Below are 16,528 nucleotides of genomic sequence, written 5' to 3'. Positions count from 1 at the left end.
TGTGCAAGCAATGGGAAATTATTGCACTATAAAATAATGAATATGATGAATACAATGTATCATGAGAAGACTTACCTGTATTGAAGAAAAGTGAAGTAAGCAGAACCAGAAAACTATACACTCAGCAACTAAAACAATTTACAAGACAGCAACCAGGTTATATATGTACAATCCACAAGTTCTCTTTTTATCAGTTCTTTCTGTGAGGGTGGATAGTAAGCTTCTGTCATTACTCCCTTGGGATTGCCTTGGATCATTGTTGAGAGTAGTTAAGTCATTCACACTTGCTCATTGAACAATACTGCTGTCACTATGCACAATGTCCTTCCAGCTCTGCTTACTTCAGTTCATGAGTCTTTCCAGGTTTTTCTAGGATCATCCTGTTTGTCATTTCCTATAGCACAATATCATTCCACTACAATCATACCACAGCTTCTTCCGTGATTCCTCAAGTGATGGACATTCTCTTGATTCTCAATTCTTAGCCACTACAAAAAGTTGCTATAAATATTTTTTGTACAATTTTCCCCCCTTTTCTCTTTTTCATGATTACTATTGTTAACTGTTTCCCTTCTATCCTATTCCCTTCCCCATGATATTTATTCTATTATCTATCTTCTTTCATCCTATCCCTCTTCAAAAGGGATTGGCTTCTATCTGTCCTCTCCCCCAGTCTGCCCTCCCTTCTTTTGCCCCTCTCTCTTTATCCCCTTCCCCTCCTATTTTCCTGAAGGGTTAGATAGATTATTCTACCCAACTGAGTGCATATGTTATTCCCTCCTTGAGCCAATTCTGATGAGATTGAGGTCTTTGAGCCTTTTCTGATGAGTGTAAAATTCATTTACTCCCCTGCACCTCCCCCATCTCTTCCCCCACTCTATAAGCCTTTTCCTGTTTCTTTCATGTAGGATTTCACCTCTGCCCTTCCCTCTCCCCCAGTGCATTCCCCTCACCCCTCAATTTAACCTTAAAGATGTCATCATGGGGCAGCTAGGTGACACAGTGGACAAGGCATCCACCCTGGACCCAGGGGAATCCCAGCCAAAACCTGGCCTCAGACACAAGACAGTAACCCACTGCACGAACCCAGGTATGTCCCCCAACTCCAATTTTTTTTAATGGTTCTCTAGGGTCTTGTATTTGAAAGTCAAATTTGCCATTCAGTTCAGGTCTTTTCATCATGAATACCTGAAAGTCCTCTTTTCCATTGAAGTCCCATTTTTTTTTCTGGGTAGGTGATTCTTGGTTATAATCCTAATTCCTTTGCCCTCTGGAATATCATATTCCATGCCTTCCAGGCCTTTATTGTAGAAGCTGCTAGATCTTGTGCTATCCTGACTGGGGCTCCACAGTACTTGAATTCTTTCTTTTTGGCAGCTTGCAATATTTTCTCCTTGACCTGAGAGCTCTGGAACTTGGATATAATATTCCTAGGAGTTTTCCTTTTGGGATGTCTTTCAGGAGGTGATTGGTAGATTCTTTCAATTTCTGTTTTATCTTCTGCTTCTAGAATATTGGGGCAATTTTCCCTGAGAATATCTTGGAAGATGATGTCTAAGCTCTTTCCTTGATCATGGTTTTCATCTAGACCAATAATTTTCAAATTATCTCTCCTGAGCCTCTTTTCCAGGTCAGCAGTTTTTCCAAGGAGATATTTCACATTGCCCTCTATTTTTTTTATTCATTTGGATTTGCTTTATTGTGTCTTGGTTCTCATAAAGTCACTAGTTTCCATTTGTTCAATCCTAATTCTTAGGTAATTATTTTTGTCAGAGAGCTTTTCCATTTGGCTTTTCAAGATGTTGACTTTTTTCTCATGTCTTTCCTGCATCACCCTCATTTCTCTATTTTTTTCCTCTACCTCTCTAACTTTATCTTCAAAGTTGTTTTTGAGCACCTCTATGGCCTGAGACCAATTCATATTTTTCTTGGAAGCTTTAGATATAGGAGCCCTGATGTTGACATCTTCCTCACTCAAGAAACTTTCTATGGTTCTCACCTTTTTCTGTCTGCTCATCTTTCCTTTCTTTTACTTGACTTTTAGCTCCTTAAAGTGGGGCACTGTTTCCAGGCTGCTGTATCCCAATCTTCAGAAGTCTCAGGTGGTATGATTTAAGGAGGAGCAGCTTCTTCACTCACCTGTTCCCAGGTCCTTAGATGACCCCAGACCAACTTGCTAATCAACCAGCTTTGTGTGTTGTGGTTGTCAGCTCTGACAAGCCTATGCCCCACCCCCACCTGGTTCACTGCTATTCAAGCATACCTCCTGGGTCCCAGCAGGATTGAAAAACCCAAGTTCTGCCTCAGCGAAAGCATAGACCCCTATAATCTCCCCCCTGCCAAGGGCTCAGCCCTCTCACCCGACTGTGAACTTAGTTCCAGATGACACTGGAGTTTCAGCTCATTCAGAGGCTCTGGGGGTCTCCTTCTCTGTTGAGGCCTTCCTGGGACTGGTGACTAGGGTTGAGTTCCACTCCTGTCTCAGCACAACAGCTCCCTCCTTCTGATCTTCCAAGCTGTTCTTGGTTACAAGATAATTTCAGCACATCCTTCTGTGGGTTTTACTGCTCCAAGCATTGTCCAATGGCATTATTTGTATGTTTTTTGGAGCGATTATGTCATGAGTTCAAGAGCTCACTGCTTTTCCCCACCCTCTTCAACTATAACAATTTAAATAGAAACAACAAATCAAAACTGAATGCCATGAAATTTTATTCACCAAACTTGGCATGTGAAAAAACATCTCCATTTATCCTTTGTTTGAGAGGTGAGGAATTATGAGTGGCAAACTTGGTTGACGAGTTGCTTAGTTTCAGTCTCTTATTAAGGGATGATTTTCTGGACTGGGAAGGAGGGTAACTTTGGGAAATGTAGGTAATGTACAAAAAACAATATACTGAAAATTTAAATTTTTTAAAAAGTGCTTATATCATTATGAATTGTTTTGCTTTGTATAGCTGGACTTTTAGTTTCTTTTTTGTTGAGCATTATTTAATTGAGCATAGAAGGAGACTGGCCTGTTAGAATTGGAGGTTGTGTTGTTGGTGGAAAATTAGTTTGGATAAGCTATGTATGGCCAGATTATCAGCTTGAAAAGACTGGTAGAGGAATCTGAAAAGAATCTCTTATATTTCATGAATTTGTTTCTTTTGAACCTGTTCTGAAACTTTAATGTGACCTACTTCCTGTGATACTTCTGTGCTCTATACATTTTCCCTATTCTTATTTAATTTTTCTTATTTCAGCCATAAGTATATTATTGGCCATTTCAGTGCCACACCTCTTAGACTTTCCATTCTCCCTTTTCAGGATAACTCCATTTAAGTGCTTTATTCCTACAACTGGACTTTGGAGTGTTGCTGGAGGAAATTTTGAAACCATACTGATGGCACCCATTGCATCATATGTTTATACTATCTCACTGAAATACTTTGATGCATTCTTTGTTGGCTTTCTATCTCATTCCTCAGAATGGATATACTACCCTCCCCATCTCTTTCTGCAAATGAGTTTGGTTCTTACAAATGATCTTGGTTCCTGCTTTACTGAGAAGATTTCGGATACCAGACAACATTGCCTTCGCTTCCCTTTCTTCACATCTCGTAACTTCTCTTATCTTCTTTCCTTCAGGCTTTTAATAATGAGGTGTCTCCCCTCCTTGCCAAATCTAAAGCTTTTCGTCTTCTTTGGGACTTTGCTTCAACTACCTTCTCTCCTCATTTTTAGTGTTCCCCCCTCCATTTCCTTCTCTTTGCTCAGAATCATGCCTGTCTTTAAAAACTAAAATTTTCCCTCGACCTTGTTATGCTCTTCATTCATGAACTTAGTTGTTTTTGTTTTTGTTTTTTTTTAATTTTATTTAATTTTATTTTTTTGGCAGGGCAATGAGGGTTAAGTAACTTGCCCAGGGTCACACAGGTAGTAAGTGTCAAGTGTCTGAGGCCGGATTTGAACTCAGGTAGTCCTGAATCCAGGTCCAGCGCTTTAACCACTGTGCCATCTAGCTGCCCCCTGAACTTAGTTTTTAAAAAATGTTTTGATAGCTGTATAATTGGTTTTCTTTGCAATACTATATTTGGGTTTGGGTGTTGTTGTTTTTTTGACATTTTATTCTGTGAAGAAGGTCATAGGTGTCACCAGATTGCCAAAAGTAGTCCTTAACAGGCCTTATGGCTGGACTATGGCAATAAACTATCAGTCGATCTCCATACTTCAAGGCTTTTCCCATTCCAGTCCATCTTCCACTCAGTCATGAAAGTGATCTTCCTAAAGCCCTGGTCAGATCTTGCCATTCTCCATTTTATTAATCTCCATTGGCTCCCCATGAAGCTTTTTGGCTTTTAAAGCTCTTTATACCTTTCCAGCCTGCATACACCTTTCTTTCCTCTACATACTTTGTGTTCTGGTGACACTCACCCACACACCTTGTTGTTCCTTTGCTCAAGATACTTTATCTCGGGGGCATCTGGGTAGCATAGTGAATAAAGCACGGGCCCTGGATTCAGGAATACCTGAGTTCAAATCTGCCTCAGACACTTGACACTTAACTAGTTGTGTGACACTGGTCAAGTCACTTAACCCTCATTGCCCTCCCCCCCCCAAAAAAAAGATACTTTATCTCACCACTCTACTTTTCAGTTGATTAGAATTCTCTCCTTGCTTCTGCCTCCTGACTTTTCTGATTTCCTTCAATTCTCATCTAAAATTCCAGCTTCTGAAAGAAGCCTTTCTCAGCCCTCCTTAATACTAGTGTCTTCTCTCTGTTATTATCTCCAATTCATTCTGTATATCTCTTGTTTCTACATAATTATTTGTGTGATGACTTCCGAATTAGATTGTAAGCTCCTTGAGGGAAGCTGTTTTCACATTTCTTTGTATCCCCAAGGGTTTAGCCCAGTGCTTGGGACATAGTAGATGCTTATTAAATGCTTGATGACTTGCCTACATTTTCCTTCTTAATGGTCTCTATCCCTTTGAATTTCATTATTCTATTCTATCCTGCTATTCCTCCTCTTCTGAAATACTCTGCTTCCTTTTTTGTTAGTTCTTTCTCCTAAATTGGGGTATTTCTGAAGGCTCCATCTCTGATCTCTCTCTCTCCCCCTCTTGTTACCTCTCCTCTGTCTCTCTCCTTTATCCTCTCCTTCTCCATATCAATTTAAAACTACACAGCTTGGCCCCATCTTCCTTTTCTAGTTTTCTTAGACATTGCTCTCCTCAGTATCCTCTACAGTCAGTCAAACTAGCCTTCTTGCTATTCCTCACACACAACATTTCATTTCTTTAGCCCTTTGCACTGTCTGCTCTTTATGCCCGGCAGAAGAATAAGACCTTACACTGACCACTGATCTTCCATCTTCTGCTGCATATGTCCCCTGAGGGATGGTGGTCTTGGATCAGGCCAACTTAAGTAGGCTTTCTTCTCCTGTAAGTAAAACTTCTAACTCCTTCTGGGTCTACCTGATCTCCAGCCTTAGGGAAGAAGAGGTGTGAGACCTTGAGAACTTCCTTTGATTATAATCACTTGCTTTCCATCTCCAGCTACCCCTGTACCCTGAAGGCAGGCTGCTAGGAGTCAGGAGTTCTACTTCTGTCTACACCAGCCCTAGGCAGTTTCAACCTTCTGTCTGTCTGAGCTCTGGTGCAAGAGGAGCAACCTTCCTTTTGACCTTAGGCCTTCCCATCTGTCCCTTGAGGGAAAAGGAAAGAAGAAAATCAATGGAGAGCATTACCTCAATGATGAATATTTTCCCCCATGGTCATAATCTATGCATCTCAGTGATTCTGAATCCATTTACGGTTAGCATCTAAATCTTCATTCCTCATCCCCTACCACTTGATTCTTTATTTCCATCCTTCTCAACTCTCTTACCCCAAAGTCCCAACCAAACACCACCCAGCCCTTCCACTGTGCCCTTTGGAATGCCTATTCCATAGGCAACAAACTTCCCTTCATCCAAGTCTTTTCTTCTTCCTCTCTTTCCATCTCGCTATCACTGAAATCTGGTTATCCCTGATGACATAGCCTCCATAGCTCCCCTTTAGCTCTATGTGTGCTCCTCTCCTTCAGCTCACTGGTTGACATGGTGGAACTATAATACTCCGTGCTCCCCATCACCACTTCTGGGTTCTCACCCCCTACTTCCATCATTCAGTAACCTCTCCTCCTTTGAGGACCAGGCTATTCATATTTACCACCCAGTCAAAATCTTGATAGCTGTTATGTACAGATCTCCAGGGAACTCTTTCTTTCCTTCCTTGATGAATTTGGTACCTGTATCAGTTTTTCTCTCTTCTCAGACTCCTGCCCCTTATACTTAGGGACTTTAACATACATATTGACTCTTCATCAAACACTCTTATCATTCATTTCCTCAACTATCTCAGTTCTCATTACCTATACCTCCACCCCACACAAAGATGGTCATTCCCTTTGGTTTGCCTCTTGATATATTGGCATTCTAATTCTCCTTGCATCTTTCCTTACCAGATCCAACTCTTTGTCCACAGTGTGACCTTGAATACCTCTACCCCTTAGTTTCCTCCCAAGCTCTTTCTCCTGTACTAGTTATACTCTCTTCCTAGCTACTGTATAAGGTGCTATCATCCTCTTAGCTAGCCAGGCCCACAACTGAAGGATTCTCAATTTTCGTTCTCTCTCACTCCCCATATCCAATCTGTTTCTAAGGGCTACACTCCTGCTCCTGCATATGCCCTCTCCTTCTCTCCTCTGACACTGTTACCACCATGGTGTGAGCCCTCATCATCTCAAACTTAAGACAATTGCAGTAACCTGCTTATTGGTCTGCCTACCACTAGCCTCTTTCCACTATAATTATCTACTCAGTTGTCAAATTAATATTATTGAAGCATGGATCAGACCAGGTAACTCTCCTATTCAGTAAACTCCACTGACTCCCTAGCATCTCCAGGATCAAATAAATAATTCACTGATTGGTGTTCAAAGTCTTTTACAATTGATGCCCTCCTACCTTTTCGGGCTTCTTATACCTTCTCCCCACCAAGGTATTCTGCAATACAGTGACACTGGCCTCCTTGCTATTGCATAGGACACTCCATCTCCAGACCATGCTATTTCCCATGCCTGGAATACTCTCTCTCCTCATCTTAGACTGCTGGCTTCCCTGGCTTCCATCAAGTCCTGTTTAAAGTCCCAACTTTACAAGAAGCCTTCTGTCTATTTGACTGTCTTCCATATGTCTTATTTGTATATAGTTGTTTTCGTGTTCTTTTCTTCATTAGACTGTGAGTACCTTGAAAGCAGATCCTGTCTTTCACCTTTCTTTATGTCTCTTGGCTCAGCACAGAGCCTAACACATAGTAAGTACTTAACAGGTGATTGATTCTCCAAACCAAGGAGAACAAAGCAGCAGGGTCTATACTTGGGAAAGAATAAAAAAAGTTTTAGGAGCTGGCATCAGGAGAGCTTATCTCAGGTCACCTATGGCAAAAGATAAAGAGAACCGAGAAAAGATACTGTTGGGTCTCCACAACCTAGAACTGCGATAAATCTGGAATGGACCTTAGAGGGTAATCTATTATAAACTCATTTTTACAGATGAGGAAATTGAGACCTAAAGAGATTAAGTACAGTAGAGTTTCACAATGAAGGAATCAGCACCAAGACTCAAGTGTTTTTTTATTCCAGTTTAAAATCTACCATGCTGTTGCTGAGGGAGAGACGGTTTTGACATTTAAAATAGAATTTTTGGTATCATAGTAGTGACCTTTGCTTCATTAGAAGTATCCAGAGGTGAAAAAAGGACAAGGAGAAGAGGGTGAAGGGGCTCCTGACAAGAAGGCTGAGAGTTGTGAGTAGGCCTAGCTCCACCTTTAAGTACCTTAAAATAGCAAGAAATGTTCCATGCTAAAAAAAATTTTTTAAAAACCAAACAAACATCTAAAAGAGAGAATTTCTTGTAAGAACTCTTTCCCTGTACCCGATAGAGAACCTGAGAAAATGAGCACAAATAAAAATTAATACAGTGAAAAAATCTGGGGTTAAAGAATTTCAGGATAAAATTCCAAAAGAGAATAATTCAGCAGTGTTTACCATATTGCTATTGTCATTTTTGTACAGTCTTGTCTACCTCTTCATTACCACCATATAGAGTTTTCTTGGCCAAGATACTAGAGTGGTTTGCCACTTACTCCAGTAAGTGACTGGGAATTTTCATTTTGGGATCTCTTTCAGGAAGTGGTTGGTGTATTCTTTTTTTTTTTTTGTGGGACAGTGAGGGTTAAGTGACTTGCCCAGGGTCACACAGCTAGTAAGTGTCCAGTGTCTGAGGCCGAATTTGAACTCAGGTCCTCCTGAATCCAGGGCCCAGCGCTTTATCCACTGCGCCACCTAGCTGCCCCCAGTGTATTCTTTCAATTTCTATTTTACCCTCTGGTTCTAGAATATCAGCAATTTTCCTTGATAATTTCTTGAAAGATGATGATGGCTCTTTTTTTGATCATGGATTTCAGGTAGTTTAGTAATTCTTAGATTATCTATCCTGCATCTATTTTCCAAGTCCTTTGTTTTTCCAAGGAGATATTAAACATTTTTCTCAAATTTTTCCTTCTTTTGATTGTGTTATTGTTTCTAGATGTTTTGTGGAGTCATGAACTTCTGCTTCCTCAATTCTAATTTTTAAGGAATTTTTTTCTTCAGTGAGCTTTTGTACCTCCTTTTCCATTTGACCAGTTCTGCTTTTTAAGGATTTCTTCCCTTGGGTGGATCTTTGTGCCTCTTTTACCATTTATCCTGTTCTGGTTTTTAAGGTGTTATTATCTTCAGCATTTTTTAAAATTCCTCTTTTACTAATTTGTTGACTCTTTTTTCATTATTTTCTTTCATCACTTATTTCTTTCCCCAGTTTTCCCTCCCTCTCTCTTATTTTTAAAATCTTTTTTGAGCTCTTCCAGGAATTCCTTTGGTGCCTGAGACCAATTCTTAGAGTCTGTAAGTTTTCGTTCTTCCAAGGTGATATGATCTAAGGAGAAGTGTGTTTACTACTCTCCTTGCCTGTGCTCTGGTCTTTGTGTGTCCACAAGAACTCTTTTCCATCATGAAACTGTGACAAGGGTCCCCACTCCCTGGCTACAAGTTCTATTGTGCTAGTGCTATTCCTTGCCCTGGGAATCAGACCTAGGACTGAGACCAGATCCGCATATAGGCAACACAAAAGAGTCTTGTACCTGGGCCAAAAAGGGACCCTGTAATCATCTTCTGAACAGTTATCTTGACTCCCTCACTGTCTGTGGGCTGAGTTCTGGAAGCTGCTACTACAGATTTAGTTGCCCCCAAAGCCTGTTGCTATCTTGTCTTTTATTCTCACCTAGGTGCAACAGACTTTTCCAACCAACCTTCTAAGTTGTCTTGGGCTGGAAAATTGTTTCCTCCTTTCTTTTTTGGGTTCTGTTGCTCCAGAATTTGTTTTGAGGCATAACTTAAAGTACTTTACAAGGAAATTTTGGAGATCTCAGGCAAGTCTGCCTTTTCTCTGCTATTTCGTCTCTGCACCTAAGGAAACTTCTATCAGTCATATTTTTAGCTGTGTTTCAGTAATCGTACATTAGAGTTAAATAACTTATATTACTTCTTTAAAAAGTTTCATATGATTAGAATCCATAGAAATGGGAGATGGATTTCTATCTGAAATTCTCTGAAGAACTTGTATCTGTTAACATATTCTCTCCTTTCATTTTACATATCATCACTTCAGTTATATAATCTCCACAGTTTTCATTCTTTTTTTTCCTTTTAATGTCATCTGTTTACCTTTGCCTTTTAAATTGGTCCATTTTAAGGATCACTTAGTTGTTAGTTATTGGCATAGTTGGAGAATGATAAATATTTTTGTTTAATTATTCATTGAAGTTTAGCTTAATTCCTAGGGCAAGCAAGTGTCCCTTTCATCAAAGTAAGTAGGAAATATGTTTATGAAACTTGTCATAGTTCATTGATGAATTATCTTGTTAGATTTTTATCACATATGTATAGGAGTACTTATGTTTTTGTAGAAATATTATTTTCCTGATCACACATCTTTAATTTAACAATTAGAGAGTCAACATTCTTTGAAAGTTATCTTTATAAAACTATGAAGTCAAGGTTGCTTCTGACTCGAAGTAAGCAAAATAAATCTAGGTGTTAAAATAAATTTGAAGGAAAGATTGTGTACTCTTATCAATCTTAGGAGGCCACAAAAAATATCAAGAAGTCTTTTAAGATAAAGCTTATGATAAGAAATGTAATAAGCTGGAAGTAACATTTTAAAATATTAATACATTTAGGAAATATTTATTATAGTAATCTAATATAGAGAGACAGTAATATAGAGCTCAAGTTGCCTTTGTATCTCTTAGTAGGAGAGGCTGATTTTTCTTTCTCTAGGTTAAAGACTTTATGAGCTCTTGGAGACAGGCTGCATTAAACAAGGGAAAGAGTACTGGACTTGAAATCAGGGTTGGATGAAAATCCCACATCAACTTTGTGACCATCAGAGAGTAGCTTAAACCTTTCTGGGTTTCAGTTTTCTTCATCTGTAAAATCAAGTAATAATGGTTTCTCTTCCTTACAGGGTAATTGTGAGGAAATCACTTTGTAAACTTTAAAGTACTATATAAATGAAAGTTATTATTAAGTATGAGTCTTAACCTAATCCTTTTCAGGCTAAAAAGTTTGCTTTGTCTTGAACCAACAACCAATGTCATTTGCAAGATATGGTGAAATAGGAAGTTGTCACTGCTATAGCTACATAAGCCTTTGGAGTGGCACAGTAACTTACTGAAATGCCTTGATCTTCAATGACCATAACTAACCTAGGCAAAAGTGTTTCCAAGTGACTTCTGGGTTAATTGGTTTTTGTCTTAAAACTTCCAAGTTTCTTTTGTAACTTCCAAGTTCTGTCTTTAACTCATCTGAGAAATTGTTAATCACTTTGACCTGGGCCTTTGAGCCTACTGTAGGTATGAGCTAATCAGAGTTTTTCTTTACTTGACAGCCTCAGATTATCTCTTCTTGGTAAAGCAAATATTAGCTGCATTGTCTTAGATTTTGCTTTCCATAGGTGAAACTGATCTTTCCTTCCTGAGACCTCTCATAGTAAATGTAGTTTATATCTCTTATTCATTTATAACATTCTAATTTTTATAATATAGTGCCCTACCCCCAATTATATTTTTTAACTATTTGAAGGCAAGACTTGCATCCTTTTATGTTTTTATCCATTGCCTTGAAAATGGCTGCATAATAAATATTTGCTGTTTTCTTTCTTTTTTGAAGCAGTACACAGCAGAATTAATAGGGCAGAGAATTGGCAAAGGGAAAATAGGACAAAAGACTTCAAGTGGCATTGATTCATAGCTGGAAAATATAACAAAAGCATTAATTAAACTATTGCCAGACTGAAACCCTAAAGCAGTTAATTGGTCTTCAAGTAATCAGACACTTTGGTGAATCTAAACATTGTATCTGGGAGCTGTCCAGAACTTATTTCAGATACATACTTACATACACACACACATATATGTACATACACATATATATACATATATATGTGTATATACATAGGTATGTATGAATGAATGAAAGCTATCTTTCCAAATCACTCATGACTTGGCCTTATTTTCTGTTTGTAAAATGAGCAGAGGAAAGGATATTCAACTAGATGATCTCTAATGTATATTTCTTCCATTCTGTGGCTTTGACTAGTACTCAACAAAACATTTACTTGTTCATGGTGGATAACTTTAATGAGTATCTTTGCTAGATCATAGAACATACAAGTTCAGTAGTTAATGTTACCCTTAATATTTGGATTATACTTTCCCTCATGACTTTAAATGTGGGAAGTACGCTTTACAGAAATATTCTCTGAAAAACTGTTGTCACATGGCTGCTACTTGGTATGAAATTAATTCATTTTAAAAGTTTTGGCTTACCTCTGTTAATATTTATTTTAGATTGTTGTATTATCTTTATAATTTTCCTCTCAAAGAATTCTTGTGTCAGTGTCTTAAATCCATCCTAAAATGCCTTCATTTAGAGAACAGAAAGGAGGAAAGAGATAGTAACTGGCCTAAATTTGTAATGTAGAAACCTTAGTAAACTTAAGACATAGATGGTGCAATAAGGTTGTGCATAAGGAGCCACCAGTAAGGTATTAGTTTGAAGGGGAAGTTAGGTCTTCACCTAAATTGAGGGAAAAAACAATTTCATTTAGGGTTATATAAGTCATTGTGGAAAAGAAGGGGAAAACAAGAACCCTCCTGTTTCTCAGTTTGGACAACCCTTGAAGAAAAACAGTTTAAGTTTACTTATGCCAGGGGACTAAGAAGACACCAACAAAGTAAACTCTACCTTATATTCCATATTAGTCATAAATAATCTGGTTGAAAGATAATACTTTTTGTGAAAGTATCTTTAAAGACTCCTTCAGTACAAGGCTAGGGAAGTACCAAAAAGGAAGCAGCCAACTAAAGCAAAACAGATATTCCCCAAACCTTTCCTGGTAGTCCTTTACATTGAATTCCTTTTTCCGGAGCCAGAGATCATTGTTAGAGAAGGCAGTGTGATATAATGGAAAGATTATTGAACTAAAAGCCAAGGAAATGTAGATTCTAGACCATCATTGTTTTTCTCTCTACACTGTTCTTTGCTACCATCTTTGAGGATTTCATTATACATGTTGACAATCCCTATAAACTCAAGACCACATAATTCTTCAAACTATTCAATTATCTCCTTTTTCATTTCATTTCAACTACATACAAATATGACCATGCATAGAACCATTGCTACCTCACAGTTCAAGGTCCTGAATTTTAAAAAATCTGCTCACCAACCTCAGATCTTAAAGTTAACTTTTTTTTTTTTTGAGAGGCAATGGGGGTTAAGGGACTTGCCCAAGGTCACACAGCTAGTAAGTGTCAAGTGTCCGAGGTCGACTTTGAACTCGGGTCCTCCTGAATCCAGGGCCAGTGCTCTATCCATTGCACCACCTAGCTGCCCCAAGTTAACTTCTTAAATAGAAATAGATGAGAGCAATCAAAATGAATGCTTCTAGGATTCATTTACAAAATTTAATAAAATTTGCAAAGGGAAAGTATAGACATGAGTAGTCCTGACAGTAAGTTTGCTTTTGAGAACCTCATAAAAAGTGAAGAGGGTATGCCACTATCTGTCCAAGCCCCTGTACTGGCAAAAACTTCCTTGCAATCAGGCAAAGTATAAAGCCAAGCATTAAGGGTAACATTAACTCCTGAACTTTTATGTTCTATGATCTAGCAAAGGTGCTCATTAAAGTTATCCATCATGAACAAGTAAATGCTTTGTTGAGTACTAGTCAAAGCCACAGAATGGAAGAGATTATAGATTAGAGATCATTTAGTCTAACATCCTTTGCTCATTTTACAGATGAAGAAAATAAGGCCAACTAAAACACAACCATGAATAAATTTGTAAATTGTGATATTAGTAATATCTTTGAGTACATTTAATCTTTTTCAAAACACATACAAATATGTTATCACATTTAGTCATTATGAAAACCTTGTGATGTAGGCAAGGCATGTCTTATTTCCATTTTAGACTTGAGGAAATGGGCTCACATTTATCTTCCCTAGTTCACACCTTTAAATGGACCATCTAAGACTGGCGCTTCCCAACACACTGCACTTAGGGCAACATTGGCAGTGTCAGAGACTCCATTCAGGGGTATTGACAAGTACTAAAAAGCCATTTTCATACATTTCATCTATAATATGGGTCTGGCTTGGAACCCCAAGATGGCACCTGTTTTCAAGGTCTTTCTTCAAGTAAGCATCTTCATATTATGACAGAGTACTTGAAGGCCACTAGGACTTAGGCAAAATTTGAATAGATGAAATTTGTCTTTGGTGTTGCTTTCATCTTTCTGTCACCCACTTTGCCTGAGTTCCCCTTTTCTTCTTGACGTCCGAAGAGGTTAGCAGCTTTGTTACCATGTTTCTGAAAGGTTACCATCTCATTTTCTAGTTTGTTTTTAGCATAAGCTCAATAGGGAGAGAACTCAAATGTTGGAGAATGAAGACAAAACTCTTAATGAGTAAAATTTTAAATATAGCAAAATGCAAATAATTCTAAATCTAAGGTTCTCCTTTTCATATTTCACATTTTCCTAGTAAAAGCAAAACATAGTTCTTTCTTATGGATCATGAAGCCAGCCAGAGTGCAGTTTTATATATCATTAAATAGTTTTAGGTTGAATTTAAACTTCATAATAGCCTTTGAGGAATGTGCTACAAGTATTATTCCCATTTTACATATGTGAAAACCACAGTTCAAAAAGATTAAGTAATTTGCCTTATGTAACAGAGCTGGATTAGGATCAGAACTTTATCTCTGGAGCCACTATATTTTGTTTCAAATTTAGAAGCTTGAACGTCTTTTAAAGCGGTTAATCAATGGTCTCAGATTTTAGTAGGAAGAAAAAAGTTATAGGAGAACTCAATGAGTCTAAATTAAATCATGATTGAAACTTTGACTTTCCAAAACTTTGTATCTTACATTTTTTATTACTAGTAGTAAAAAGATTTTTACAAAAGAAATATGCAGAATCAACCTACCAAAACACTCTTAAGGGTTAAGTATATTTATAAATATTCTTTAAAGAAATAAAGAATGACATAATTGGGATATTTATTAGTCATGGTTGGTCATGACTGATTAGTTAAGCACCTAGATTTAGCCCAATTCTTATACAAGCTTAAAGTGAATAGGCATCGTGAATATGAAAGTTTATACCATTAAAAGAAGACAACAACCAGATTAGGCACTTTTCACAGCTATTGCTGGGAGAGTGTACTTAGCCAAAGGAGGAATAGACGTTATAAGAGAAGATTCCTTGTGTTGTAGTGGGAGAGGGGTATATTTGGGGGAAAAGGTGATTTTAAAACAAAAGACATCAATTTAAAATGGTTTGAAGGTGAAAAGAAAAAAAAACATGAAAGTAGAAATTCTTAACATTTAGCTTAACAAAATCTATTAAGTAGATTTCAATTCAAGGTTTGCTTGGCAAAATAACCTTAACCTCTTCATAGTTGAGCATAAAGAAACTAATTAAATATATAGTTATAATGTACTAGTCTTGTTAAGAGAATACATTTAAAATAATTCAGGCTCCTCCAAAGTTCCAAAAGTGTTATTTTTAAAAAAGTATTACACTAGTCAGTATAATTACACTTGAGAGGTATTAGGATATACTACGGGAAAAAAAAACAAAACAAAACTGGACTTTAGGTCAAAGGAATTTGGATTGAATGCTGATACCTCTGATATTTGCTATCTGTGTGATCTTGGATGTGGATATTTGCTTTTTAGGTTTTTTGGTGCCTCATTTGAAGAATGAAGTTGTTGGATTAGATTAACCTCATCCAGCTTTAAATTTTATGAACTAAAGATATGCCTCTTGAAGAATTTTGTATTTTCCACACTTAAGTTTTCATTATACTTTTACATTGAATTTTCATTTACATTTAATACATTCATAAGTCCTCTACAAATAACCTCTTAATTTTATACTATTGCATCATAAATTTAATTGTACAATATGCATTTTTTCCTATTTATGCTGTTGTTTGTTTCTCAGATAAATCAGATAAATATGATACACGGGATGTGGAAAAACTACAGCAGGATGATAATTGGGTTGAAAGTTTTTTGTGTTGGCGACATGATGTGGTAGATGATACACTGAAGATGATTGATGAAAGCTTTCAGTGGAGAAAAGAATTTGGTGTCAATGGTAAGCTTATTCGTATGTAATTATGTTGATAATATCTTGATGTTTTATATTTAATATATTTGCAAGTGTTCCTTGTGTTTGTTATAGAAAGTAGAAGATAGACATTTTTCATTTAGACCTGGGGAAATTTTATGTAAGATGCCTTACTGGTGCCTTGAGTAATAAATAGCCTGGAAGGAAGCTATAAATAATCTTAAACTTGAAAACATAAAGCAGCTTTCATTAGGTTGACCAGTGGGCTGCAGAAAAGATAGCTTATGGGTAAGATGAGGGAATTTGTGGAATCAAAGGCAGCTCATAAGTGAGAGAAATAGCGTTATCAATAAGCTCAGTCAGGTAAAAAAATGTTTTCCTCATTATTAATAATATAGCAAAAGTTATGCAAAGAAAGCCAAAATGAAATTTCTAGGCTAGATTATGTACTAGAGAATGAATGCAGATTCATAAGGTACATCTTCACATAGGAATCTCTGACTTATGAATCTCTAATTTATAGAGCAGACTTTCCCTTGAGCACCACAAAACAAAAAGTATTCTCCCTTCCAGGTAACGTCCACTTCGAGGAGAGCTATAGTAGGCACTTAATAAGTGCTGATTGGTTTCTATTCTAGTTGCTGGGGTTTTTTTTGTTTGTTTGTTTGTTTTTTAAATAACTGTGGACCTGATGCCCACAACAGAAAGGGAAAGGAACACCATATTCCTTTCTTCAGGGTTTGGGTGATAGGAGACTT

The 16,528-nt window shown here is 37.4% G+C and overlaps 1 protein-coding gene across 4 annotated transcripts in view; it reads left to right on the top strand.

The window, feature by feature from the left end:
* MOSPD2 (motile sperm domain containing 2) overlaps nt 1-16,528 on the top strand; it is a 46,478-nt gene that overhangs the window by 6,819 nt on the left and 23,131 nt on the right. For all 4 annotated transcript variants that reach the window (XM_043997006.1, XM_043997004.1, XM_043997003.1 and 1 more), the window contains exon 3: nt 15,642-15,797. In XM_043997006.1, coding sequence (XP_043852941.1) covers nt 15,642-15,797 — 156 coding nt within the window. The remainder of the gene's footprint in view (nt 1-15,641; nt 15,798-16,528) is intronic.

The sequence above is a fragment of the Dromiciops gliroides genome, chromosome 3, assembly GCF_019393635.1.
Source record: "Dromiciops gliroides isolate mDroGli1 chromosome 3, mDroGli1.pri, whole genome shotgun sequence".
Classification (NCBI taxonomy): Eukaryota; Metazoa; Chordata; class Mammalia; order Microbiotheria; family Microbiotheriidae; genus Dromiciops; species Dromiciops gliroides.
Note: the sequence above shows the minus strand (reverse complement) of the source record. Positions and strands in the feature narration are given on the sequence as shown.